General features: G+C 42.3%; 1 protein-coding gene across 3 annotated transcripts in view; it reads right to left on the bottom strand.

The window, feature by feature from the left end:
• The window catches only part of DENND1B (DENN domain containing 1B), a 261,115-nt gene that overhangs the window by 44,414 nt on the left and 196,531 nt on the right, over nucleotides 1-20,170 (bottom strand). For all 3 annotated transcript variants that reach the window (XM_070473840.1, XM_070473842.1, XM_070473841.1), the window contains one exon: nucleotides 7,863-7,953. In XM_070473840.1, coding sequence (XP_070329941.1) covers nucleotides 7,863-7,953 — 91 coding nt within the window. The remainder of the gene's footprint in view (nucleotides 1-7,862; nucleotides 7,954-20,170) is intronic.

The raw sequence follows: 20,170 nt of genomic DNA, 5'->3' as shown, positions 1-20,170 counted from the left end.
TTTTGATATCCAAAATTCCTATGTCTTTTAAACTGATTTTTCAATATTTATGTCTATGGTGTTTTGTGAAAGTCTGGCTCTTTTACACAATTAGGGTTATCTTAAAATAATATGTAAAGTACATAAGGAAAGGAAAAAACTAGAAGGAAATTTAGAAATATAAAGAATCTTGAGGACAAAAAAAAGATTCTTCTACAGTTGTTAGACATCGGTATTAACTGATAGCAAATTTTACTTTATTGCAATTAACCTGCAGAATGTTCTGAAAATACTCCTAGTTGTAAATCCAAATCAGAAAGGTATTACCCAAGGAGATACGGCAGTAGCTCCTCATGGCTATTAGAAAATTCAAATGCCGGCAAGACCAGTTCAGTAAAACCAGCAATCATATACATTTGGCTCCAAATATGCTAATTCATTTAATCAATAAGATGATATAAGAAGGCAAAAGAAGGCCACACAACTAGTCTAAAGTAACATTTGTATCAACTGACTTCAGTCAGATTTCCTCTACCTTCCTGGTTGTTAAACCTTAAATACTCCGACAAGAAAAAACAAAGTTCCAAAGGCTGCTCAGAGACTGACCGCCCCGCACAAAGGCGCCCAAAGCAGACTGCTCCTGTGTGTGGTTTTGGCTTCTTAAGAAACACGCCACCCTGCTGTTACAACACAGAGGTAGAGGGCCCTTGGGCCGAGTATCTTCCCAGCGGGTATCTCTGCATCCCTAACCAGCATCAGGCCAAAAACCTCCAGCTCTGGATTCAATCTTGAACTTAACGTCTCTCCCTAATTTCAAAGAAATACCAAGAAACAACTATTCTGAAAAATGTCTCTCACTCTATTTTTTCAGAAAAGGTACAGCACTGCATTGCACCTTTTCTGGAAGAATAAATATGGGGAAAATAATATTTTTGTAACCTTGTGAAATGATTATAGCAAAATGTATCTATCTAAAATAGACCATATAAAAACAATCTGCAGTGCTTGAAGGGCACGAGTTTCAGGTGGTATATGACCTGACCAAAAAAACTTTAAGCTTTCCCTTGTAAAATGATGAAAAAAAATCCCAATTATTCTATTCAGTTATATCCCAAGGAGATTCTATCAACAACAGAAAATAAACATTATGTCTTTATCCAGATTATTCATACAGATTTTCTTCTCTATTCGAAGTTCTCATCAGTTCATACACTTTTTACTTCTCTCCTAAAAACGGTTGTGTAGAAATCACATATTTATAACTTGGTTATTATTCATGGTATTCTGGAAAGTGTTTTATTGCATTTCCCAAAATGAATTTAAGAAAATGGAGAGAAAAACACAAACTACTCTGTGATAACTATTTGGCATCCTGGAACACGTGTCACAGAAGAAAATGAGTTTTTAAACCTCTGAACCAGAAAGAAAATAACTGCCGTAAAACCTCAGAGTAGTTACAGAAAGGTCAGTGTCTCCAGCGACAGTCGTGAGGAGTAAAAGCTCATCTTCAGCCCTTCCTAGGTTGTTAAACGTTTTTATCTACCTTGCGCCTCTTGAGTCGCACCCTTCTACTAAGAAACAGGCAAAGCGGGTGGCCAAGGGGGCAGGGAACTTGGGGCCGGCGGGCCAGAGTCAGGCCAGCCCGCCCTGGGGACCGAGCGTCGGACCGGTCTGGCGCCTGGCAGCTGCCACGCAAGGCGCGACCCCAGCACGCGGCAGCAGGCCCGACGGCGCCTGGCGGGGACACTGGCGCTCTAAGGCCATCATCTGCCTGTGCTCACAAGGACGGCCGCCGAGGAGAATCTCGGTGTTTAATTCTCGGGTCATCAGTCCTTCAGCTTTCGGGGTTGCTAAATACAATATAAGGGAAATCACACAGAGCTTTCCTCCGCGTCACTTCAGAAACGGCTACACTAGAAAGGGCAGGGGGCCGCTGAGAGCCGCCCTGAGGAGAAACGGCTGAGAGAGCGAGCCACTCAGAATAGCAACGTGGAATCACGGGCTCCGCACAAACAGGAAGTCCCTGAAGAAGCAGCTTAAGGTAACAGGAAAACAGGTGGTACAACTTAGATTCCTGTCAAAAAATATTTTAAAAGGCTAATTGTCTCTCTTAATTCTAGTGCTTTTAAGAGTGAAGACACCTATTTCCATAAAACCTGTGAGACAAGCACTCTATTCTCTGATAATGTGTGTTTTAAAAGGCTAATTTTCTTCTCAAAAAATAAATCTGAAAGCTGGGGAAACACACACACACACACACACACACCAAAACACCTTAGTGTTTCTTTCAAAGTAACTGGATTGTAGAAATAGTAAGCATTATTGAGGAAATTCTTAACATTGTTCTTGTTAATCAAACAAGTGATTTTCTCACATTCAAGGACAAAATATCTTGGTTTCGCACTTGTGCAGTCTTTCTTGTCAAATATATTAAATTCCAGTAATCTGTTGTTACTTATCAAAAAATGTAAATTGGTCTAAATTGTTCAGTGAGGCCAGAAAAACACCACTGAAACTAATGATTACTACCACCCCTTCGGATTCCTTTGGTTACCAGTCAGCAAAGAAAGAAACAGGATTAAATAAACAAAAGACTGACGAGACTCTGCTGGGGAACTAATGAAGAAATAAACGCTATTGATGGGGAGAGTGACCACACACTCCATATAAAATCAACCTGAAAATACGTCTGCTTTTTAAAGTTTAGAAAACTAGATGTGGATTTTTAATATCTATTTTTTTCATTGATTTTAAATGAAAAAAATTACGGTCCAAACTACTAGGTATAAAATAAAATACAGTATAATGTACATTTAATATCTTACAATAACTTTGAAAGTGAGAAAATGTTAGTTTCTAAGTCGTATCTGGCTCTTTGTGACCCCAAAGAGTCTCTGGACTGGAGCCCACCAAGCTCCTCTGTCCATGGAATTCTCCAGGCAAGAATAATGGAGTGGGTTGCCATTCCCTTCTCCAAGGGATCTTCCCAAACCTGGGATCGAACCTGGGTGCCCTGCATTGTAGGCAGATTCTTTACCGTCTGAACCACCAGGGAAACCCCAAAAGGGTACAGAGGTTTTTTCCTTATTCTGACCAAGCAGCGAGGCTTGTGGGATCTTAGTTCCCAAACTAGGGATCAAGCCCGCGACTCTGGGAGTGAAAAGGTTGAGTCCTAACTAGGCTGCCAGGGAATTCACTGATAATAACTTTAAATGGAGTATAATCTATAAAAATACAGAATCACTATGTTACATACCTCAAACTAATACAACATTGTAAATAAATATAAAATTATGGGGGGAAAAATAAACATGTTCTTGACTCAGTATTCCTGAGCTGCTTTTCACAGACTGGTATTTGTGTTTATCTATGGCTCCTTTGTCCTACTTGTGGCCTCTATGATGACCTTTTAACCCCATGACATTCTTCTCTTCACATATTTCCGGATATTCTCTTCCCTTTCTTCTCAGGAGAAGGTTGAGTGTTCTACAAGGGTCCCACAAAAGGGACCAGGAGTAACATGGATTTCCTGAACAGTTTTGACCAGAGGGGTTCATGGGACAGAGAACAGTTTTGGAAAATCTCCATGCATTCATGGCCCTTAACTGCAGTTCTAGACTCAGTGTGAATGGACGTGTTCTGTGTGGGACTGCCCTGCTATTTCAGCCAGAGCCACAGCAATGCCAGGGCTCCACCACACTCATATTCATGCTATCACGACCATGCACGTTAGCAACAAAAACAGTACATAAACTGCCACATTAATGGTCTAGATGGGGGAGAAATGAGATGCTTGTCTAAAGTTTCACAGTTATTTTTGCTTAGAGAAACATAATGATTCCTTCAACTCCAGCGACTGTTGATTTCTCCTATAGTGATCTTCCTGAGGGTTTTATATTTATATATATATATATATATATATATAAAATCTTCAAAGGATAATCAAAAGAGACAGGAATTTTGCTTTTATTCATCAGAGCAGAGAAGCCCTGAGTACTGCTCTTGTTTACTAAAGGCCTTCTAATTAAAACGATCTCTTATCATAAGAAGGCATATATCACAGTTATTAAAGCGAGAGCTTTGAAGCCAGGCAGTCACGTGTGACCTTGGGCAAATTACCGAGGTGGGTGCCCTCAGTAAAATAAGGATGCTCAAAGTCCCTCCCGGGGTGCTGGGAGGGTTAAGTGAGATAATATTTGGAGAGCTCTTAGAAGAGCTTCTGCCTCATACTAATTCAGGAAGCGTGAACATTAATCATCATTTCCATTGTAACTAGGAGAGAAATGAGAAAGCTACAACAGTTTACTTTTTGAAGAGCAGTTCACTACCTCAGACCTATTCTTTCTCACAAAAGCAGTCCAGATAAAAAAATGTTTCAGCTGACTTCTAGGAACTATTTTTAGGAACTTTATATACACATGTATCTCATTAGTAAGAACACTGCTAATTTTTATTAGATTATTCATCTATTCAAATCTTAATGATTTTGCTTTAATTTCCTTTAAGATGAATGTCTATGTCTCTCTAAGATAATAACCTAAAATGTAACAATTAGAAAATCTCACGATCACCAGGCATAATTTTTTCAATGTACTTTCTTGCTATACCTACTGAAATGTTGCTATTGATTTTTACTTGCTCAGTCCTGTCTGACTCTTTGTGACCCCATGGACTGTAGCCTGCCAGGCTCCTCTGTCCATGGGATTCTCCAGGCAAGAATACTGGAGTGAGTTGCTATTTTCTTCTCCAGGGTAAACTTCCTGACCCAGGGATTGAACCCAGGTCTCCTGCTTTACAAGTATATTCTTTACCACTAGCCACTGGGGAAGCCCTAAACTTACTAAAATGAACACTTTCCTTTTGGATCAGTACTGGCTCCCCAAAAGTAAAAGAAGTGTTCAAAACCTTTTTTTTTTTATTTTAAGAAAGAACAACAAAGTAGCTGGCATTAAGTTGTACTAAAAGTGCAGCAGTCTCTAAATCAGCTGCTAACTGGTGATAAACATTCTTCTATTCTTCTTTAAACAGTAGGACCTTTCATGAAAAAATCTGGTGACCCTCCTCCCACCATAAAAGCTACCGAGGCTCTCCTCTGTGACTGAGGTCTGCGGACCAAGGGTGCAGACTACAGAATTTCACTACACAAAAGGATCTTAGTTCCACCCCATTACTGTCACACAGTGTCATCCTCAATTCCACACGGGATGCCAGCCCCACGGGTCAGAACGATAATGAGATCGCAGTTATGTAAATACTCAGGAGGTGCTGCAAGCAATTTGTCCACGAGCTGACAATATTCTGCTTGTCTGAGGTGAAAAGTAAAAAAGCCTTATTTTAACACAAAAGTTCCATTGAAGCTACATTTTCTGCCGTGAGCTGAGGAAAGCAAGGGGCTTCTGAAGGACTGAACGTTCAGCTCACTTGCTAGGTCAAGGAAACTAAGTTTTCCCCCAAGCTGGAAGCGTTCCATGAAACGCAACCCTGCTTGCATCAGAGGGAGGTCCAGAGTCACTCAGATCTCCTGTACCTCTTTCAGTGAACAAGTGATCGCAACAGTTTTTGTATTTTTGTGGTGCAAAAGTAAATTTTATTTAAGATTAAACTTAAATTTTGGGAGCTTTGTAGATAAGTACTAATTATTCTTTGTCTTTTCACCTTTTATTCCTCAATTCTAAAAACTATTTACTTACACACAGATTAAAGATTTCCTTCCCCCTGAATCAAACCTATAGATAACTTGGGGGTGGGGGATGGGGAAGCACTATTACCACCAGCTGAAAATGAACACACTGGGGATTATTCATTCAGTTCATCCCAAATCTAGAACAGCATCTGGTACATAGGAAACACTCAGCAAATACTGGCTGAAGGAATGAAGAGGACACTTTTAAGGTTTCAAGCAAAACTGTCTGCCAGAGTCAGGACTAAGTACTAGATCACCAAGTACAGAGTCAGGACTAGGTATCAGATCACCAAGTACAGTGTCAGGCCTAGGTGCCAGATCACCAAGTACAGTGTCAGGACTAGGTGCTGGATCACCAAGTACAGAGTCAGGACTAGGTGCCAGATCACCAAGTACAGAGTCAGGACTAGGTGCCAGATCACCAAGTACAGAGTCAGAGTCAGGACTAGGTACTGGATCATGAAGTACAGAGTTAGGACTAGGTGCCGGATCACCAAGTACAGAGTCAGGCCTAGGTGCCAGATCACCAAGTACAGAGTCAGGACTAGGTACTGGATCATGAAGTACAGAGTCAGGACTAGGTGCCAGATCACCAAGTACAGAGTCAGAGTCAGGACTAGGTACTGGATCATGAAGTACAGAGTCAGGACTAGGTGCCAGATCACCAAGTACAGAGTCAGAGTCAGGACTAGGTACTGGATCATGAAGTACAGAGTCAGGACTAGGTGCCAGATCACCAAGTACAGAGTCAGGACTAGGTGCCAGATCACCAAGTAAAGCATCAGGACTAGGTACTGGATCATGAAGTACAGAGTCAGGACTAGGTGCCGGATCACCAAGTACAGAGTCAGAGTCAGGACTAGGTACTGGATCATGAAGTACAGAGTCAGGACTAGGTGCCACATCACCAAGTACAGAGTCAGAGTCAGGACTAGGTACTGGATCATGAAGTACAGAGTCAGGACTAGGTGCCGGATCACCAAGTACAGAGTCAGGACTAGGTGCCGGATCACCAAGTACAGAGTCAGGACTAGGTACTGGATCATGAAGTACAGAGTCAGGACTAGGTGCCAGATCACCAAGTACAGAGTCAGAGTCAGGACTAGGTACTGGATCATGAAGTACAGAGTTAGGACTAGGTGCCGGATCACCAAGTACAGAGTCAGGCCTAGGTGCCAGATCACCAAGTACAGAGTCAGGACTAGGTACTGGATCATGAAGTACAGAGTCAGGACTAGGTGCCAGATCACCAAGTACAGAGTCAGAGTCAGGACTAGGTGCCAGATCACCAAGTACAGAGTCAGGACTAGGTGCCAGATCACCAAGTAAAGCATCAGGACTAGGTGCTGGATCACCAAGTACAGAGTCAGGACTAGGTGCCGGATCACCAAGTACAGAGTCAGAGTCAGGACTAGGTACTGGATCATGAAGTACAGAGTAAGGACTAGGTACCAGATCATCATGGACAGAGTACCCATTCCTAATTCATTCATTTCCTAGATACTACAAAACAGTTTCAATTACTGACATTTCAAACAATGTAACTGCTCAATTATATTACAGTTAATTATATTAAATAAAAGTGGGATGTCACTAATGTGTGTCACACATACAAAATGAGAGGCCTCCTTCCACTGCTTTAAGTGCGCACTCGCCACGCTGACAAGTGTAAGAACATGGGACAGTAAACTGAGAAGTCTGTCCCGAACGCTGCGGGGCCGGCAAAGCACAGCAGCAACACAGACTCCTATAGAGACACTCTTACTTAAAATGTCACAACAGTTGTCATGCTCAGACCTGTCTCTCTGGATTACGTTAAAAGCTACTGCGTGGACCACAATCTGAGTTCTCTAATTCTTACTCGAGTAGTATTGATAAATATCACTAGTATTTCTCTAGCACAGAAAATCAGTCAGGAGGAACAAACTAACTGCATTTCTGTGACATTTTTTCCAGTCATATTAAGAGACTATCCAAGCAAACCACTGCCAGCTCATGAGACCATCTGAATACCTAGCATAACATATCAGGCAAAATAAGTCAACACTATAGTTCTTTATAAGATGAACAAATGTATCGAAGATATCAGATATTTATGAGAAAATGGTAGTTTACAAAGTAGACATATGTGACACAGGTGCAAAAATCATAGATAATTGTTATTCATAAAACGGATAATCACATTGGAACTAGTCTTTACCTCCACAAAAGCCACCGGAAGTGATCTCTTCTTCAAATGCATCAGAGAAACCCTTTCCTGCATTTAGTTTTGCCAGTCGACCATCGATAAACTGAAATCAAAAGATGTCAAACATGTTAACTGTCATTTACTTCATAAGATTAGATTTTTACTTACACCAAAACTATTAATAGCAGACATTCAGGTATACATATATGTGTATAAACACAGATACACAACAAGAAAACGCAAACCGCTGAGATGGCAGGTGGACCATAAATAGCAGCTAGTCAGACAAATGTACAGCACAGCCTAACTCCATTAATAAATAAAACAGTGTGGACAGAAAGACCACAGCCCCTTGGAGGGTCTGCACAAGGCCGCCACCAGCCGAGCCTCGCCCTGGGGGCTGAATTCACCCCCCGGCCTCAGGGTTCTCAGTATTTGCTTCAGGACACGGCTGCACACGTTAAATTAACACAGGTTTATTAACACAGGGAGCATCCAAGAAATGTTAGATGTTACTATTTAGAGGTTAATATTAACTTCATCCAGTAAAATAAAACACTCTAGATCTAATCTGCTAGTCCTCAAGGGTAAGAGCACCAGATAGTTCTAAGCACTTAATAATAAAACAAATATAACTTCACAATTCCCAACAAATGTGTTGACCAAATGATCAAAACCATGGTTATGAAGATGAATAAACTTCAGGTAAATTCATGTTGACTTACACGGGGTCACCTTAAACAATATTTCTCACTATTCTGAAAGGAGAGATGGGGGTGGGAACCTGATGCTCAAAAGTACCCAGAGATCCGCTTCAAAACACAGCACACCATCTGCTCTGCCCCGTCTCCACCCTGCTCCTACACACGCAGCAAAGCGGAATCTCGGGGCTTCGGAAAACATCCTTAGGTGATCGTTCTGTTGACCAGCTCCAGGCATAAACCAGTGACACGCTTTACACACACATGTATCACTGGCACGTGGTTAGTTTTATATTGTTGGTCTGTGGCACCAGATGCATGTGTTGCTTAGATTATGAAAAATATTATAAATGTTTTGTGGTTTCTCCACTCATGATGATGGTGAATTGTCTTTAAGGCTCCGCTGCATGAGAACCAAAGGCTACCATAAGAAAGACTTCAATGATGTCTAAAGAACAGACTTGAGGATCTGAGGATTAACATAAGATGTTCCTCTTCATCTTAAGAGAATTAATTAATCCTGGCCATGATTTTTTCACCCTATAAATTTGAAGTTTAGATAACATAAGAGACCTTGACTTCTAAAAACCTCTCATGGTCTGCCCTGGTTTTCTGGTTAAATGGTTCAAAGACAAAACTGACCAAGAGGAGGGGTGAGGCCAGTGTCATTCCAGGCAGACTGGGGACCACTAAGAGCACGTCAGTGGGTAAGACGCTGAGACAGAAATCTCTCAGACCCAAATCAGGAAAGAATGGCCGATGAACCAACAGGTTCCTGTTCAAAATGACGTTTAACTGCCTTATTACTGTACAATGGTTTTGACCAAAAAGGTGGTAAAATGAGTTTAAATGGACATAATCTAAAAAGACACGGTCATGGCATTTTTGCCAAGAGTATGAGCTGCTCTCATAAAAACGAGAACTGAGAGCAGGGCCCGTAGATGACCCATTTAACACCCACATTATGACTGGCGCGGAGGAGGTACCGAGACGACAAACCAAAGTGAACGTGGAGTCTGGGGTCTGAGTGCTTGCCTCTCACTGCCACTCATTAGGCTTTATGAGCTCAGGCAGCCTGCTGTCTCTGAGACTGTCTCCCCTTCTGTAAAATGGGAATAACAACACAGAAACGTCTGATGGGGTTTTGTGAGAGTTAGTTACCAACGGGGAAAGGTGAGGGATAAATCAGGAATTTGGGATTAATAGATACACACTGTACATAACATAAATAAACAAGGACCTACTGTATAGCACAAGGAACTCTACTCAATATTGTGTAATAAACCTATATGGAAAAAGAATCTGAAAAAGAGTAGACACATAACTGAACTGCAGTGCTATACACCTGAAACTAACACAACACTCTGTATCAACTATACTCTTCCAAACTTAAACGGTCCCATCGAGTGCCCGTGGTGCAGGCACAGAGCAGATGGTAAATACTCGAGTCCACTTTCCCCAACTCCACCCTTCCCATCTCTGTCAACTCCAGCGCTTCCTGAGAAGGTATCACGGCCCCTTGGGTAGAGGCAGCTTTAGCGCCCAACACGTAACTGGAAATAGATGCTTACCGAGGAACAAAACACACAGAAATGATCCTAAAGCACATACACTTCACGCGCTTTAAGAGTTAAATAACTATAATGTGTGGAATTACTCATTTAATCTGTGCTAAAAGGCAGTAGCTTACAATCCTGGGTGTCTTTGCTACTACATACAATAAACAGTTAATTTGAAACTAATGTAGTTTAAAATGCCTGCAGAATTTGACTTACACACATTTTCAACACAGTATGATAAATCAAACTAAAGTGATCTAATGTGATGGATTTTGAAAAAATAAGGTGAAGCACGATGATAAATTTAAAGTAATACATTACTGACAAATGGAACAAACTAAGACATCCTTTTAAAGGACTTAATTTGCCTTAAAAGATTAAGACTACAAGACTTTTTAAAAGGTTTTCATTTTTGTGTTTACTGGAAATAATCCATTCATTTTAGTTTGAGTGGAACAGTTCAAGTCTAAAAAGAGATAAATCTCAAAACTATTTACTGATGATGCATTTTTGAGCATGACTAATTACTTTGTGTTACTAAACTAGTGATTTGAGCCAATAGAAATTCACCACTTGGTAAAATGCCTCATGTTATCACTGACTTTGCAAACAATCCTCTTAGTGACTGACACTTATCAACATACACACTTAATGAAAATGTTCTTAAAAGGTTGATTGTATGCATACACATATATACATATTACACACACACACACACACACACACACACCAGCGCAGACCCCCAGGAATAACTGAAAAGAGATATTAATGGAGAGGAATGCTGAACCTAACAGTTCTCTAAGCTCCTTTTTCTATTTTTGATTCAGTAACAGCTTTTTTTTGTTTCCCAAGTGGGGTTGGTTCATGGTCACACGACTTTTATAACTCCGGAGCATTTCATAGTAGGTGAAAACTGTAGCTACCATTGTAGACAGAGAGATGATTTTAAACTAAACAGTATTACTTGCTGGAAAAGCAAAGGCTACATAACACACGTCATTTAGCAAACATGTATTCAAGACATACATTTTGGTAGAATTAGCCAAGAATGGCAAGTAATAACAAGTAAAACTGTAAATAACAATGGAGGTACTTCAGATATAAGATAAAACTAGGTTACAAGTAGGTTCTTAAAAGAATGCATGAGTATGCTTTAAGATAATGCTTTTTACATAAATCTTAATATTTTGCTTTTTATTCCAAAAGCAAAAATTAAAACCTGGAAATAAACATGCTAAATAACCACACAAAACTTAAAAATTATAACTAGAAATCTCAAAAAAGTTCACAGGCCTAATTCCACAGTATACATTCCATAATTTAATTATGAAAAATAGCTAAAATTTATTTAAGAAGAATAAATATATTCCTTAAAATCAATAACATCACTCCCTCTAAGTCATCAACAATTACAAGAAGTGGATCTGGTTAATCCTTAGGATGTGATTTTAAGACGGTATAACAGGTTACAAGATAAGCGTAATTAAGCAGCAAAACTGCTTCTTGCTGCCTCTTTTTGATACTGACATCACTAAGGTTTTCTGAAGTGCCTTTATCTTCAAATAACTATCTGAATAGGAGATTGAGTGAATCTAAAGAAACTACATGCTGTTGTAAATGCACTTCAGTATGCACTACTGTCTAATGGAAATGAACACGCACTACTTCAACTTTTAAAACACATATAAAAGGAACGTTATAAAAATAAAAACATAAAGGACACACTTGGATGGCAAGCTTCTTTACAAAAAACATAAAAAATATGTTCTGATCAGATTCACAGGTTAAACCTGAACAGTAGGCCAGCGGACCACGGGGAATGTGTTTTTCCTCTGAGAGACAAAGTATATGTTTCTCTTAATACTTTGATAACTTTACCACTCAGCCCATTTCTGGCATTTAATCCCCAAATCCAAAACAAGTTGCGCTACTAATCTGCGTTCTAATGACTTCACTGGTTCAGACATATGTCCTATAAATATTTAATTGCAATCAATACATCAAATCTCTGAGGATGACAGTGATTAAATTTCAAGATTCTTCTATCATTTTAAGAGAAAGACGTCATTTTTCAGTTAAAATCTCATAAGAAGTCTGTCCTGGAGAGAGGGGGCCAAACGAGGAGGGGGGAGCATTGACTTCAGTGCCAATGTGACAGTCTGGTCCCTGAAGCGAAGTAGCAGGGTCACGTATGCACACAGCACGCAAATCTGCACACCCACAAGAGCCTCTTGATGAGAGTGAAAGAGGAGAGTGAAAAAGCTGGCTTAAAACTCAGCATTCAGAAAACTAAGATCATGGCATCTGGCCCCATCACTTCATGGCAAATAGATGGGGAAACAACGCAAACAGTGACAGACTATTTTCTTGGGCTCCAAAATCACTGTAGATGGTGACTGCAGCCATGAAATTAAACAATGCTTGCTCCTTGGAAGAAAAGCTATGACCAACCTAGACAGCATATTAAAAAGCAAAGACCATTACTTTGCCAACAAAGGTCCATCTAGTCAAAGCTATGGTTTTTCCAGTAGTCATGTATGGATATGAGAGCTGGACCATAAAGAAAGCTGAGCACTGAAGAATTGATGCTTTTGAACTGTGGTGTTGGAGAAGACTCTTGAGAGTCCCTTGGACTGCAAGGAGATCCAACCAGTCCATCCTAAAGGAAATCAGTCCTGAATATTCATTGGAAGGACTGATGCTGAAGCTCCAATACTTTGGCCACCTGATGCAAAGAACTGACTCATTTGAAAAGACCCTGATGCTTGGAAAGATTGAAAGGGGAGGAGAAGGGGACAACAGAGGATGAGATGGTTGGATGGCATCACCGACTCGATGGACATGAGTTTGAGCAAGCTCCAGGAGCTGGTGATGGACAGGGAAGCCTGGTGTGCTGCAGTCCATGGGGTCGCAAAGAGTCAGACATGACTGAGTGACTGAACTGACTGACACTCCTTCGCTTGAAGAAAAATGTTGTTCAGTTGCTAGGTCCAACTCATTATGACCCCATAGACTGCAGTGCACCAGCCTCCTCTGTCCTCCACCGGCTCCCAGAGTTCACTCATATTCAGGTCCATCGAGTCAGTGATGCCATCAACCGTCTCATCCTCTGCCATCCCCTTAATAACTCTGTCTCAAAAATGTACTTATTAGAAACCCTTTTTGAGCACAAAGATAACGAATAAGGTCTTGAGAGCTAGAGAAAAAGTGTTTTTAATAAATCAGAAATTTTTAGAAATTTAAATAATAGCCAGGACATGGAAGCAACCCAGATGCCCTTCAGCAGATGAATGGATGAGGAAGCTGTGGTACATATACACCATGGAATATTACTCAGCCATTAAAAAGAATTCATTTGAATCAGTTCTAATGAGATGGATGAAACTGGAGCCCATTATACAGAGCGAAGTAAGCCAGAAAGATAAAGACCATTACAGTATACTAACACATATATATGGACTTTAGAAAGATGGTAACGATAACCCTATATGCAAAACAGAAAAAGAGACTCAGATGTATAGAACAGACTTGTGGACTCTGGGAGAAGGCGAGGGTGGGATGTTTCAAGAGAACAGCATTGAAACATGTGTATTATCTAGGGTGAAACAGATCACCAGCCCAGGTTGGGTGCATGAGACAAGTGCTCGGGCCTGGTGCACTGGGAAGACCCAGAGGGATCGGGTGGAGAGGGAGGTGGGAGGGGGGACTGGGATGGGGAATACATGTAAATCCATGGCTAATTCATTTCAATGTATGACAAAAACTACTGTAATGATGTAAAGTAATTAGCCTCCAACTAATAAAAATAAATAGAAAAAAAAAGAAATTTAAATAAAAATTTTAATACAGTAAAAAAAAATTACTTTTAAAACATTAATTTCTTACAGATCTTTAACATTTCCTTTCTATATAATACTTTGGGGTAAAAAAAAATAAGTTTTCTAATTTAAATATTTCTTCTTACACAGGCTCAGTAAACCTTGACGGGTTAGTGAGAACCACACTGAAGTGCTACAATAAATTAAATCATCAGATACTTAGACATGTGCTAAACGGCAGGCCTTCAGTTAGTAGCTATATATAAACACAGACTGCAATAAGTGGGAATAAGGTAGGTCAGCTTAAAGCCAAACCAAGATAATTAAGGATGTGAAGGGGCAGAAATAAACTGTTATTTTTATTCCATTTCAAGGACTGGGTAATCACACTACTGAAGTGTACTGAATTAGATCACCATCGTATAAGGGATAGAAAAATACTCTGAAAGGTATAAAATTCACCACTCAGTGCAACTTATCATGAGAACCAATAACTGATGGGACAATAGTCCTTCTAAGATATATCAACAGACATGAAATAATTTGCAACAGGATTAAGTCTTTTGAACTTCATGACCACCAGACAATGAACTCATTCATTCATTCAATAAACATTTAACTGAGTATCTACCACATGTTGGGTTCTTTTTTAGATGTGTGAAGACCAGAAATGAGTGAAACGGACAAAGATTCAAGCCTTCATAAGATTTAAGCATCTAGTGTTGGGGGGTGGCGGGGCAGGGCGCAGAGCAGACTGCATGAAATAATAAATGCAGTAAGTGACATAATATGTGAGAAGGGGATGAGTGTGGAAAATAGAACTGCTAGGGGCGCTCGGGGGTGGGGGGCAAGGAGCTTTCAGGTGTGGACAGTGTGGTCCAGGGCAGACGTCACAATGAAGACAATGCCTGAGCCTAGGCTAGAAGGCAGGGAGGCAGTGGGCCCGGGGTCAAGCGGGGAAGCAGACCCAGGAGAGGGAGCTCCCGGGGCGGTGGGGAGAGCACGCACCCAGCAGGCCCGCACGAGGCTCAGGGATGGAGGGATGAACTGAGCAGGTGTGAGGCCGGTGCTCTCCTGAATTCACAACCTGCCATCTCAATGGCGCCCTGACCATCCCCTTTCCTCTCCAGCCCACTCGCTCTCCATCTGCTTCGCATCTCTGCTCCCCGTAAAGGTCCAACCACCTCCCCACTCTCTCAGCTGATGACCCTGCTTCTGAATCCCAATGATGGAAAAAAAAAAATCTCAAGCACCTGAAGGATGGGTTCTGCCAGCTCCAGGCACCAGCCCCGCTCCAGCTACGCATGGTGTCCACTCCACGGAGCCCAGCTCCTCTGGCCCGACCTCCTCTCTGCTGAGGACAAGGCCCCCGGACCCACAAGCTCGTGTGCTCCTCCTGACCCCACGTCTTCTCCCGCACTGTCCGTGTCAATGAGCCTCCTTAGGGGACAACTCAGAAGAGCCGCTGGTACTCCCTGCCGTCCCCACACCCTCCTCACCCACCCCGCAACAACACGGGCTCCCTCACCTCCCCAGCAGCGCTGTGCCCGCTGGGGCGTCCCATCTCCACGTGACCGAGCCCAGAGGTCGAGTCCACGTTCTCCCCTGATTCAGCCTGTCACCAGCATCTAACAGAGCCAGGCCCTCCTTCTCTCCTTGGCCCCAAAGGGAGCTGGACCCTCTCCCACGTCTGGGGGCGCTCACTCACCAGTCCTCCTTGGTGGCTGCCCCCAGCTACTCCCCAGTCCCTGTCATTCCCATTTATACTCACTCCCCTGGCCATCTCACTTGGTCTCCAGTCCAGTGACTCTAAAGACTACCATCTATCTACACGCTAATGACCCCCATACTCCTATCCTAGGTCTAATTTTGGCCTCTGCCTCATTTATCCATGTGCCTAAAGTGAAAGAAAGTGTTAGTCATCCAGTCGTTATCTGACTCTTTGCAACCCCATGAACTATAGCCTGCCAGGCTCCTCTGTCCACAGAATTCTCCAGTAAAGAATGCTAGAGTGGGTGGCCATTCCCTTCTCCAGGGGATCTTCCAGACCCAGGGATCAAACCCAGGTCTCCTGCACTGCAGAATCTTTACTATCTGAGCCACCAAGGAAGCCCCTTGATCAATGTCTTATTTGGATATCTAGCAGATGTCTCAGACTCATCATGTCCAAAACTGAATGCTTACTCTTCTCCCAAAATTTCTCCTCTCCATAGTCTTCCCCATTTCAGAAACATTAACATACATCCTGCCAGTTTCTTGGTTGAGAATCACGGATCCATGGATTCTTGACTCCTCTTTCTCTCATACTTCACATTAAATCTTTCAGAGCATCCACTGACTTTATCTTCAGAACGATCCACATCTGACCAGTCCTCACATCTTCCATGGACCAGATGCAAACTGCCATCTCTGCTCACCCAGATTATAGCACGGCCTTAGAAATCCTTCTTCTGCTTCCATGTCTGACCGCCCTATAGGATGCTGCTCAAATGCCACATTCTCCCTGAAATCAACCCAACTAAGCTACTTTAGCTGGGCTTCCCTGGTGGCTCAGCTGGTCAAGAATTCGCCTGCAATGTGCGAGAGCTGGATTTGATCCCTGGGTTGGGAAGATTCCCTGAAGGAGGCAATGGCTACCCACTCCAGTATTCTGACCTGGAGAATCCATGGACCTTACAGTCCATGGGACTGCAAAGAGTTGAATGAACTGAGCAACTTTCACTTCACTTCAAGCTACTTTAAGTTGCAATCCCACCCTGACCCCTGATCATCCTCCTTTGCTGTTTTATTTCCTTTCCCACAGTACTTACCATCTCTGAACACTCTACATAATTAACTTATTTTCAGTCAACCTCATATAGAAACATAGAATTCACAACATCAGAAATTCTTTTGTCTTGTTCTCCAATACAACCCAGCACCCAGAACACTTCCTAGGAGAGCAGACACTCAAATATACTGTTGAATGAGAGGAGGAATAAAGAACACTTATATGAGTGTTTCTAAAATACAGTGTGCATATCTTTGTGGTGTGCGCGTGCACGCTTAGTCGCTCAGTCATGTCTAACTCTTCTGTGACCTCACAGACTGTAGCCTGCCAGGCTCCTGTCTATGGGCTTTCCCAGGCAAGAATACTGCGCTGGGTTGCCACTTCCTCCTCCAGGGGCTCTTCCCGACCCAGGGATTGAAACCACATCTCCTGCAATGGCGGGCGGATCCTTATACCACTGCACCAGTCAGGAAGCCCCATTTTTATGGTATTTCATTAATGATGTAAATTTCAGAGTTTTAGTCCAGGCCCCCTAAATCACAAATTTGAAGATGAGAGTCAAGGACATGCATATTTAATAGACTTTCCAGCTAAATCTGCTGCAGGAGGTCTGGGACCACACTTAGAGAAACAACACTTAGGATGCTACTCAAAACTCATTAACAAAGGATGCCAAAAAATGTATTCCTTGTCCTAATAAGTTCTCTACTGATAGACTCCTTCTCTCTACCAATAAGCGTCTGCATTTTCTCTAGGGCAAATGCTACTCTTCCATGTTATAAAATATGTGCTTGATACAGTTACCATCTCCCATCCACTCATATGTCAACTATTTCCTAATGCTCCAGAATGGTGCACTCTTCAGCACTAGTGATGCATGTGCTGATCTGGGCTAAAGATGACATCCCATAAATAAGAAACCATCATGCTTCTTTCCAAAAAGATTAACAGGAAAATGGAGAGATGTATAAGAATGTATTATTTATGTTAAAAGCTTTCTAAAGTTCCAACTAACATAAAAGTAAAATATTTGGCTTTTGACTGCTTTGTCCAATACCTCTAAGGTCAGAGAAAGTGGGTCATGGCACAAAATACAGAGAGCATGGAGGGTCTTGCAGGATGCTCCTCTCACACTGCAGCACTGAATGGCTCTGGCTGGGAATTACAGAGACCGCTCAGTGTGAAACACACAAACACCCGACTCCTGCAGTTTGAGGATTTTTGCAAATTAGCTCCATTATGTTCAATTTTTCAAGTTCTTCACCTACCAAATCACGAAGACATGTTGCTGCCTCTTCCTTACAATAGGAATAGCAGTTTTTATTTGGTTTCTTTATTTAACAATACTAAGTGTCTACTATATTCTAGAATGCATGAGCTGAGTAACATGAAATGGAGAGAGACAGCGCAGGCAGCGGAGACAGCAAGGCGGCCAGCACGCATGCCTTCACTCCTGGCTGCCCCCTGGAAGGATGGCGGGTCTCAGCTGCTCTGTGTCTCAGGCCCAGGCTTCCCCGGTGGCTCAGCAGTCAAGGACCCGCCTGCCAACACAGGAGACGTGGGCTCAATCCCTGGGTTGGGAAGATGCCCTGGAGAAGGAAATGGATACCCACTCCAGTATTGTTGCCTGAGAAATGCCATGGACAGAGGAGCTGGTGGGCAAGAGTCCATGGGGTCACAAAGAGTCGGACACAACTGAGCACATCCAAGTCCCAACTTTACCACACGCTACTGGGGACACGCTCAGCAAGTTACTCCACCTCCCCACCGCTAAGGTTTACCACTGCAAAGTGGCGGTAATAAAGCATGCCATACTGTGGCCACGGCCAAGATGAACCTAGATTAAAGCATTCAAACAGTACCCGGCATGAATCAGTATTCAACGAATGTTATTTTTATTTATTCGTAATTACCATCACTCAGTCTCTCACTATTTATTTTCTACTGCAACTCACGTGAGAAGCATCAAGACAAGAAACCATTTTCAGAGGCAGCAAATGCCCAGAATGGCTGCAGTAAGGGTCTTTGGAGACGTAGTAGAGAAAAAAATCAGAGTAATAAAAACCAGAAGATGAAAGGCTTCCGTGTGCCAGGCTAGGGTCTGAGTGGCATCCTAGACACAATGAGAAAGACTTAAGATTTGCTTTTCAGAAAGAACACTCTCAGAGCAGGCTGGAGGATGGCTTGAAAGGGGGGCCAAGTGAAAGAACACAAACCTCTTACCCAACACAAGTCACTGACACAGAAGCTGGAGAGAACGAAAGAGGGAAAGCTGAATGATATTTAGAAAGAAGGATCAACAGAACACAGTCAAACAACTATGTGAGAAAGACTGGAGATGATGGCGTGAGAAAAGATGACACCTAATTTTCTGATTTAGGCAACTGGGTAAAACTAATTTATAAAAGAAGGGGTGCACAATGGCTCATATGTGAAGATGCATCTATGTGAATGGGCGACACACGTGTATGTGTGGGAGTGTGTGTGTGTGTATGCCCACACACACCCAAAGATACTATACACACACTCATACATACACCTGCGGGCACCAAGAGTCAGACACAACTGACCGACTTTCACCATCTGAATAAAGACGTGTTCAAGACCCCTCATCATAGATAACTAACGCAGTTAGGGTCCCTTGTGAGGAAGCCCCAGGAGCTGGCATGAGTCAGAGACGTGGAATCTGAGTACAGAGACATTCGGGGAATAGAGGAAAGCATAATGAACAAGGGCCCTGGAGGAACTGCCCAGAAAACAGGAGGGGAAAGCGAGAATGTCCTTGCTATCGTTCAGTCGCTCAGCCGTGTTCGACTCTTTGCAATCCCATGGACTGCAGCTCACCAGGCCTCCCTGTCCACCACCAACTCCCAGAGTTTACTCAAACTCATGTCCATTTTGTCAGTGATGCCATCCATCCTCTGTCATCCCCTTCTCCTCCCACCTTCAATCTTTCCCAGCATCAGGGTCTTTACCAATGAATCAGCTCTGTGCATCAGGTGGCCAAAGTATTGGAGCTTCAGCTTCAGTCCTTTCAATGAATATTCACCACTGATTTCCTTTAGGATTGACTGGTTGGATCTCCTTGCAGTCCAAGGGACTCTGAAGAGTCTTCTCCAACACTACAGTTCAAAAGCATCAGTTCTTTGCACTCAGTCTTCTTTATGGTCCAACTCACATCTGTACATGACTACTGGAATAACCATAGCTTTGACTATATGGACCTGTCAGCAAAATAATGTCTCTGCCTTTTAATATGCTGTCTAGATTTGTCATAGCTCTTCTTCCATGGAAAGTGCATAGTAAAATGAGCAGAAACAACTTTAGTTCCAGGGGTCTTAACAAACAATACCCAAGAAAATAATTTCCTTTACTGTGTTAAGTGTAATGTGAGATAAAAGGAAGAGACCTAAAAATAATGGCTCAAATCTCTGTAAAGCTTCGAGTTAGAGATGGTGCTGCCAGGGCTGTG

Source organism: Odocoileus virginianus, chromosome 11, assembly GCF_023699985.2.
Source record: "Odocoileus virginianus isolate 20LAN1187 ecotype Illinois chromosome 11, Ovbor_1.2, whole genome shotgun sequence".
Lineage (NCBI taxonomy): Eukaryota > Metazoa > Chordata > Mammalia > Artiodactyla > Cervidae > Odocoileus > Odocoileus virginianus.
The sequence above is the reverse complement of the archived record's forward strand: the minus strand, read 5'-3'. Positions and strand labels throughout refer to the sequence as shown.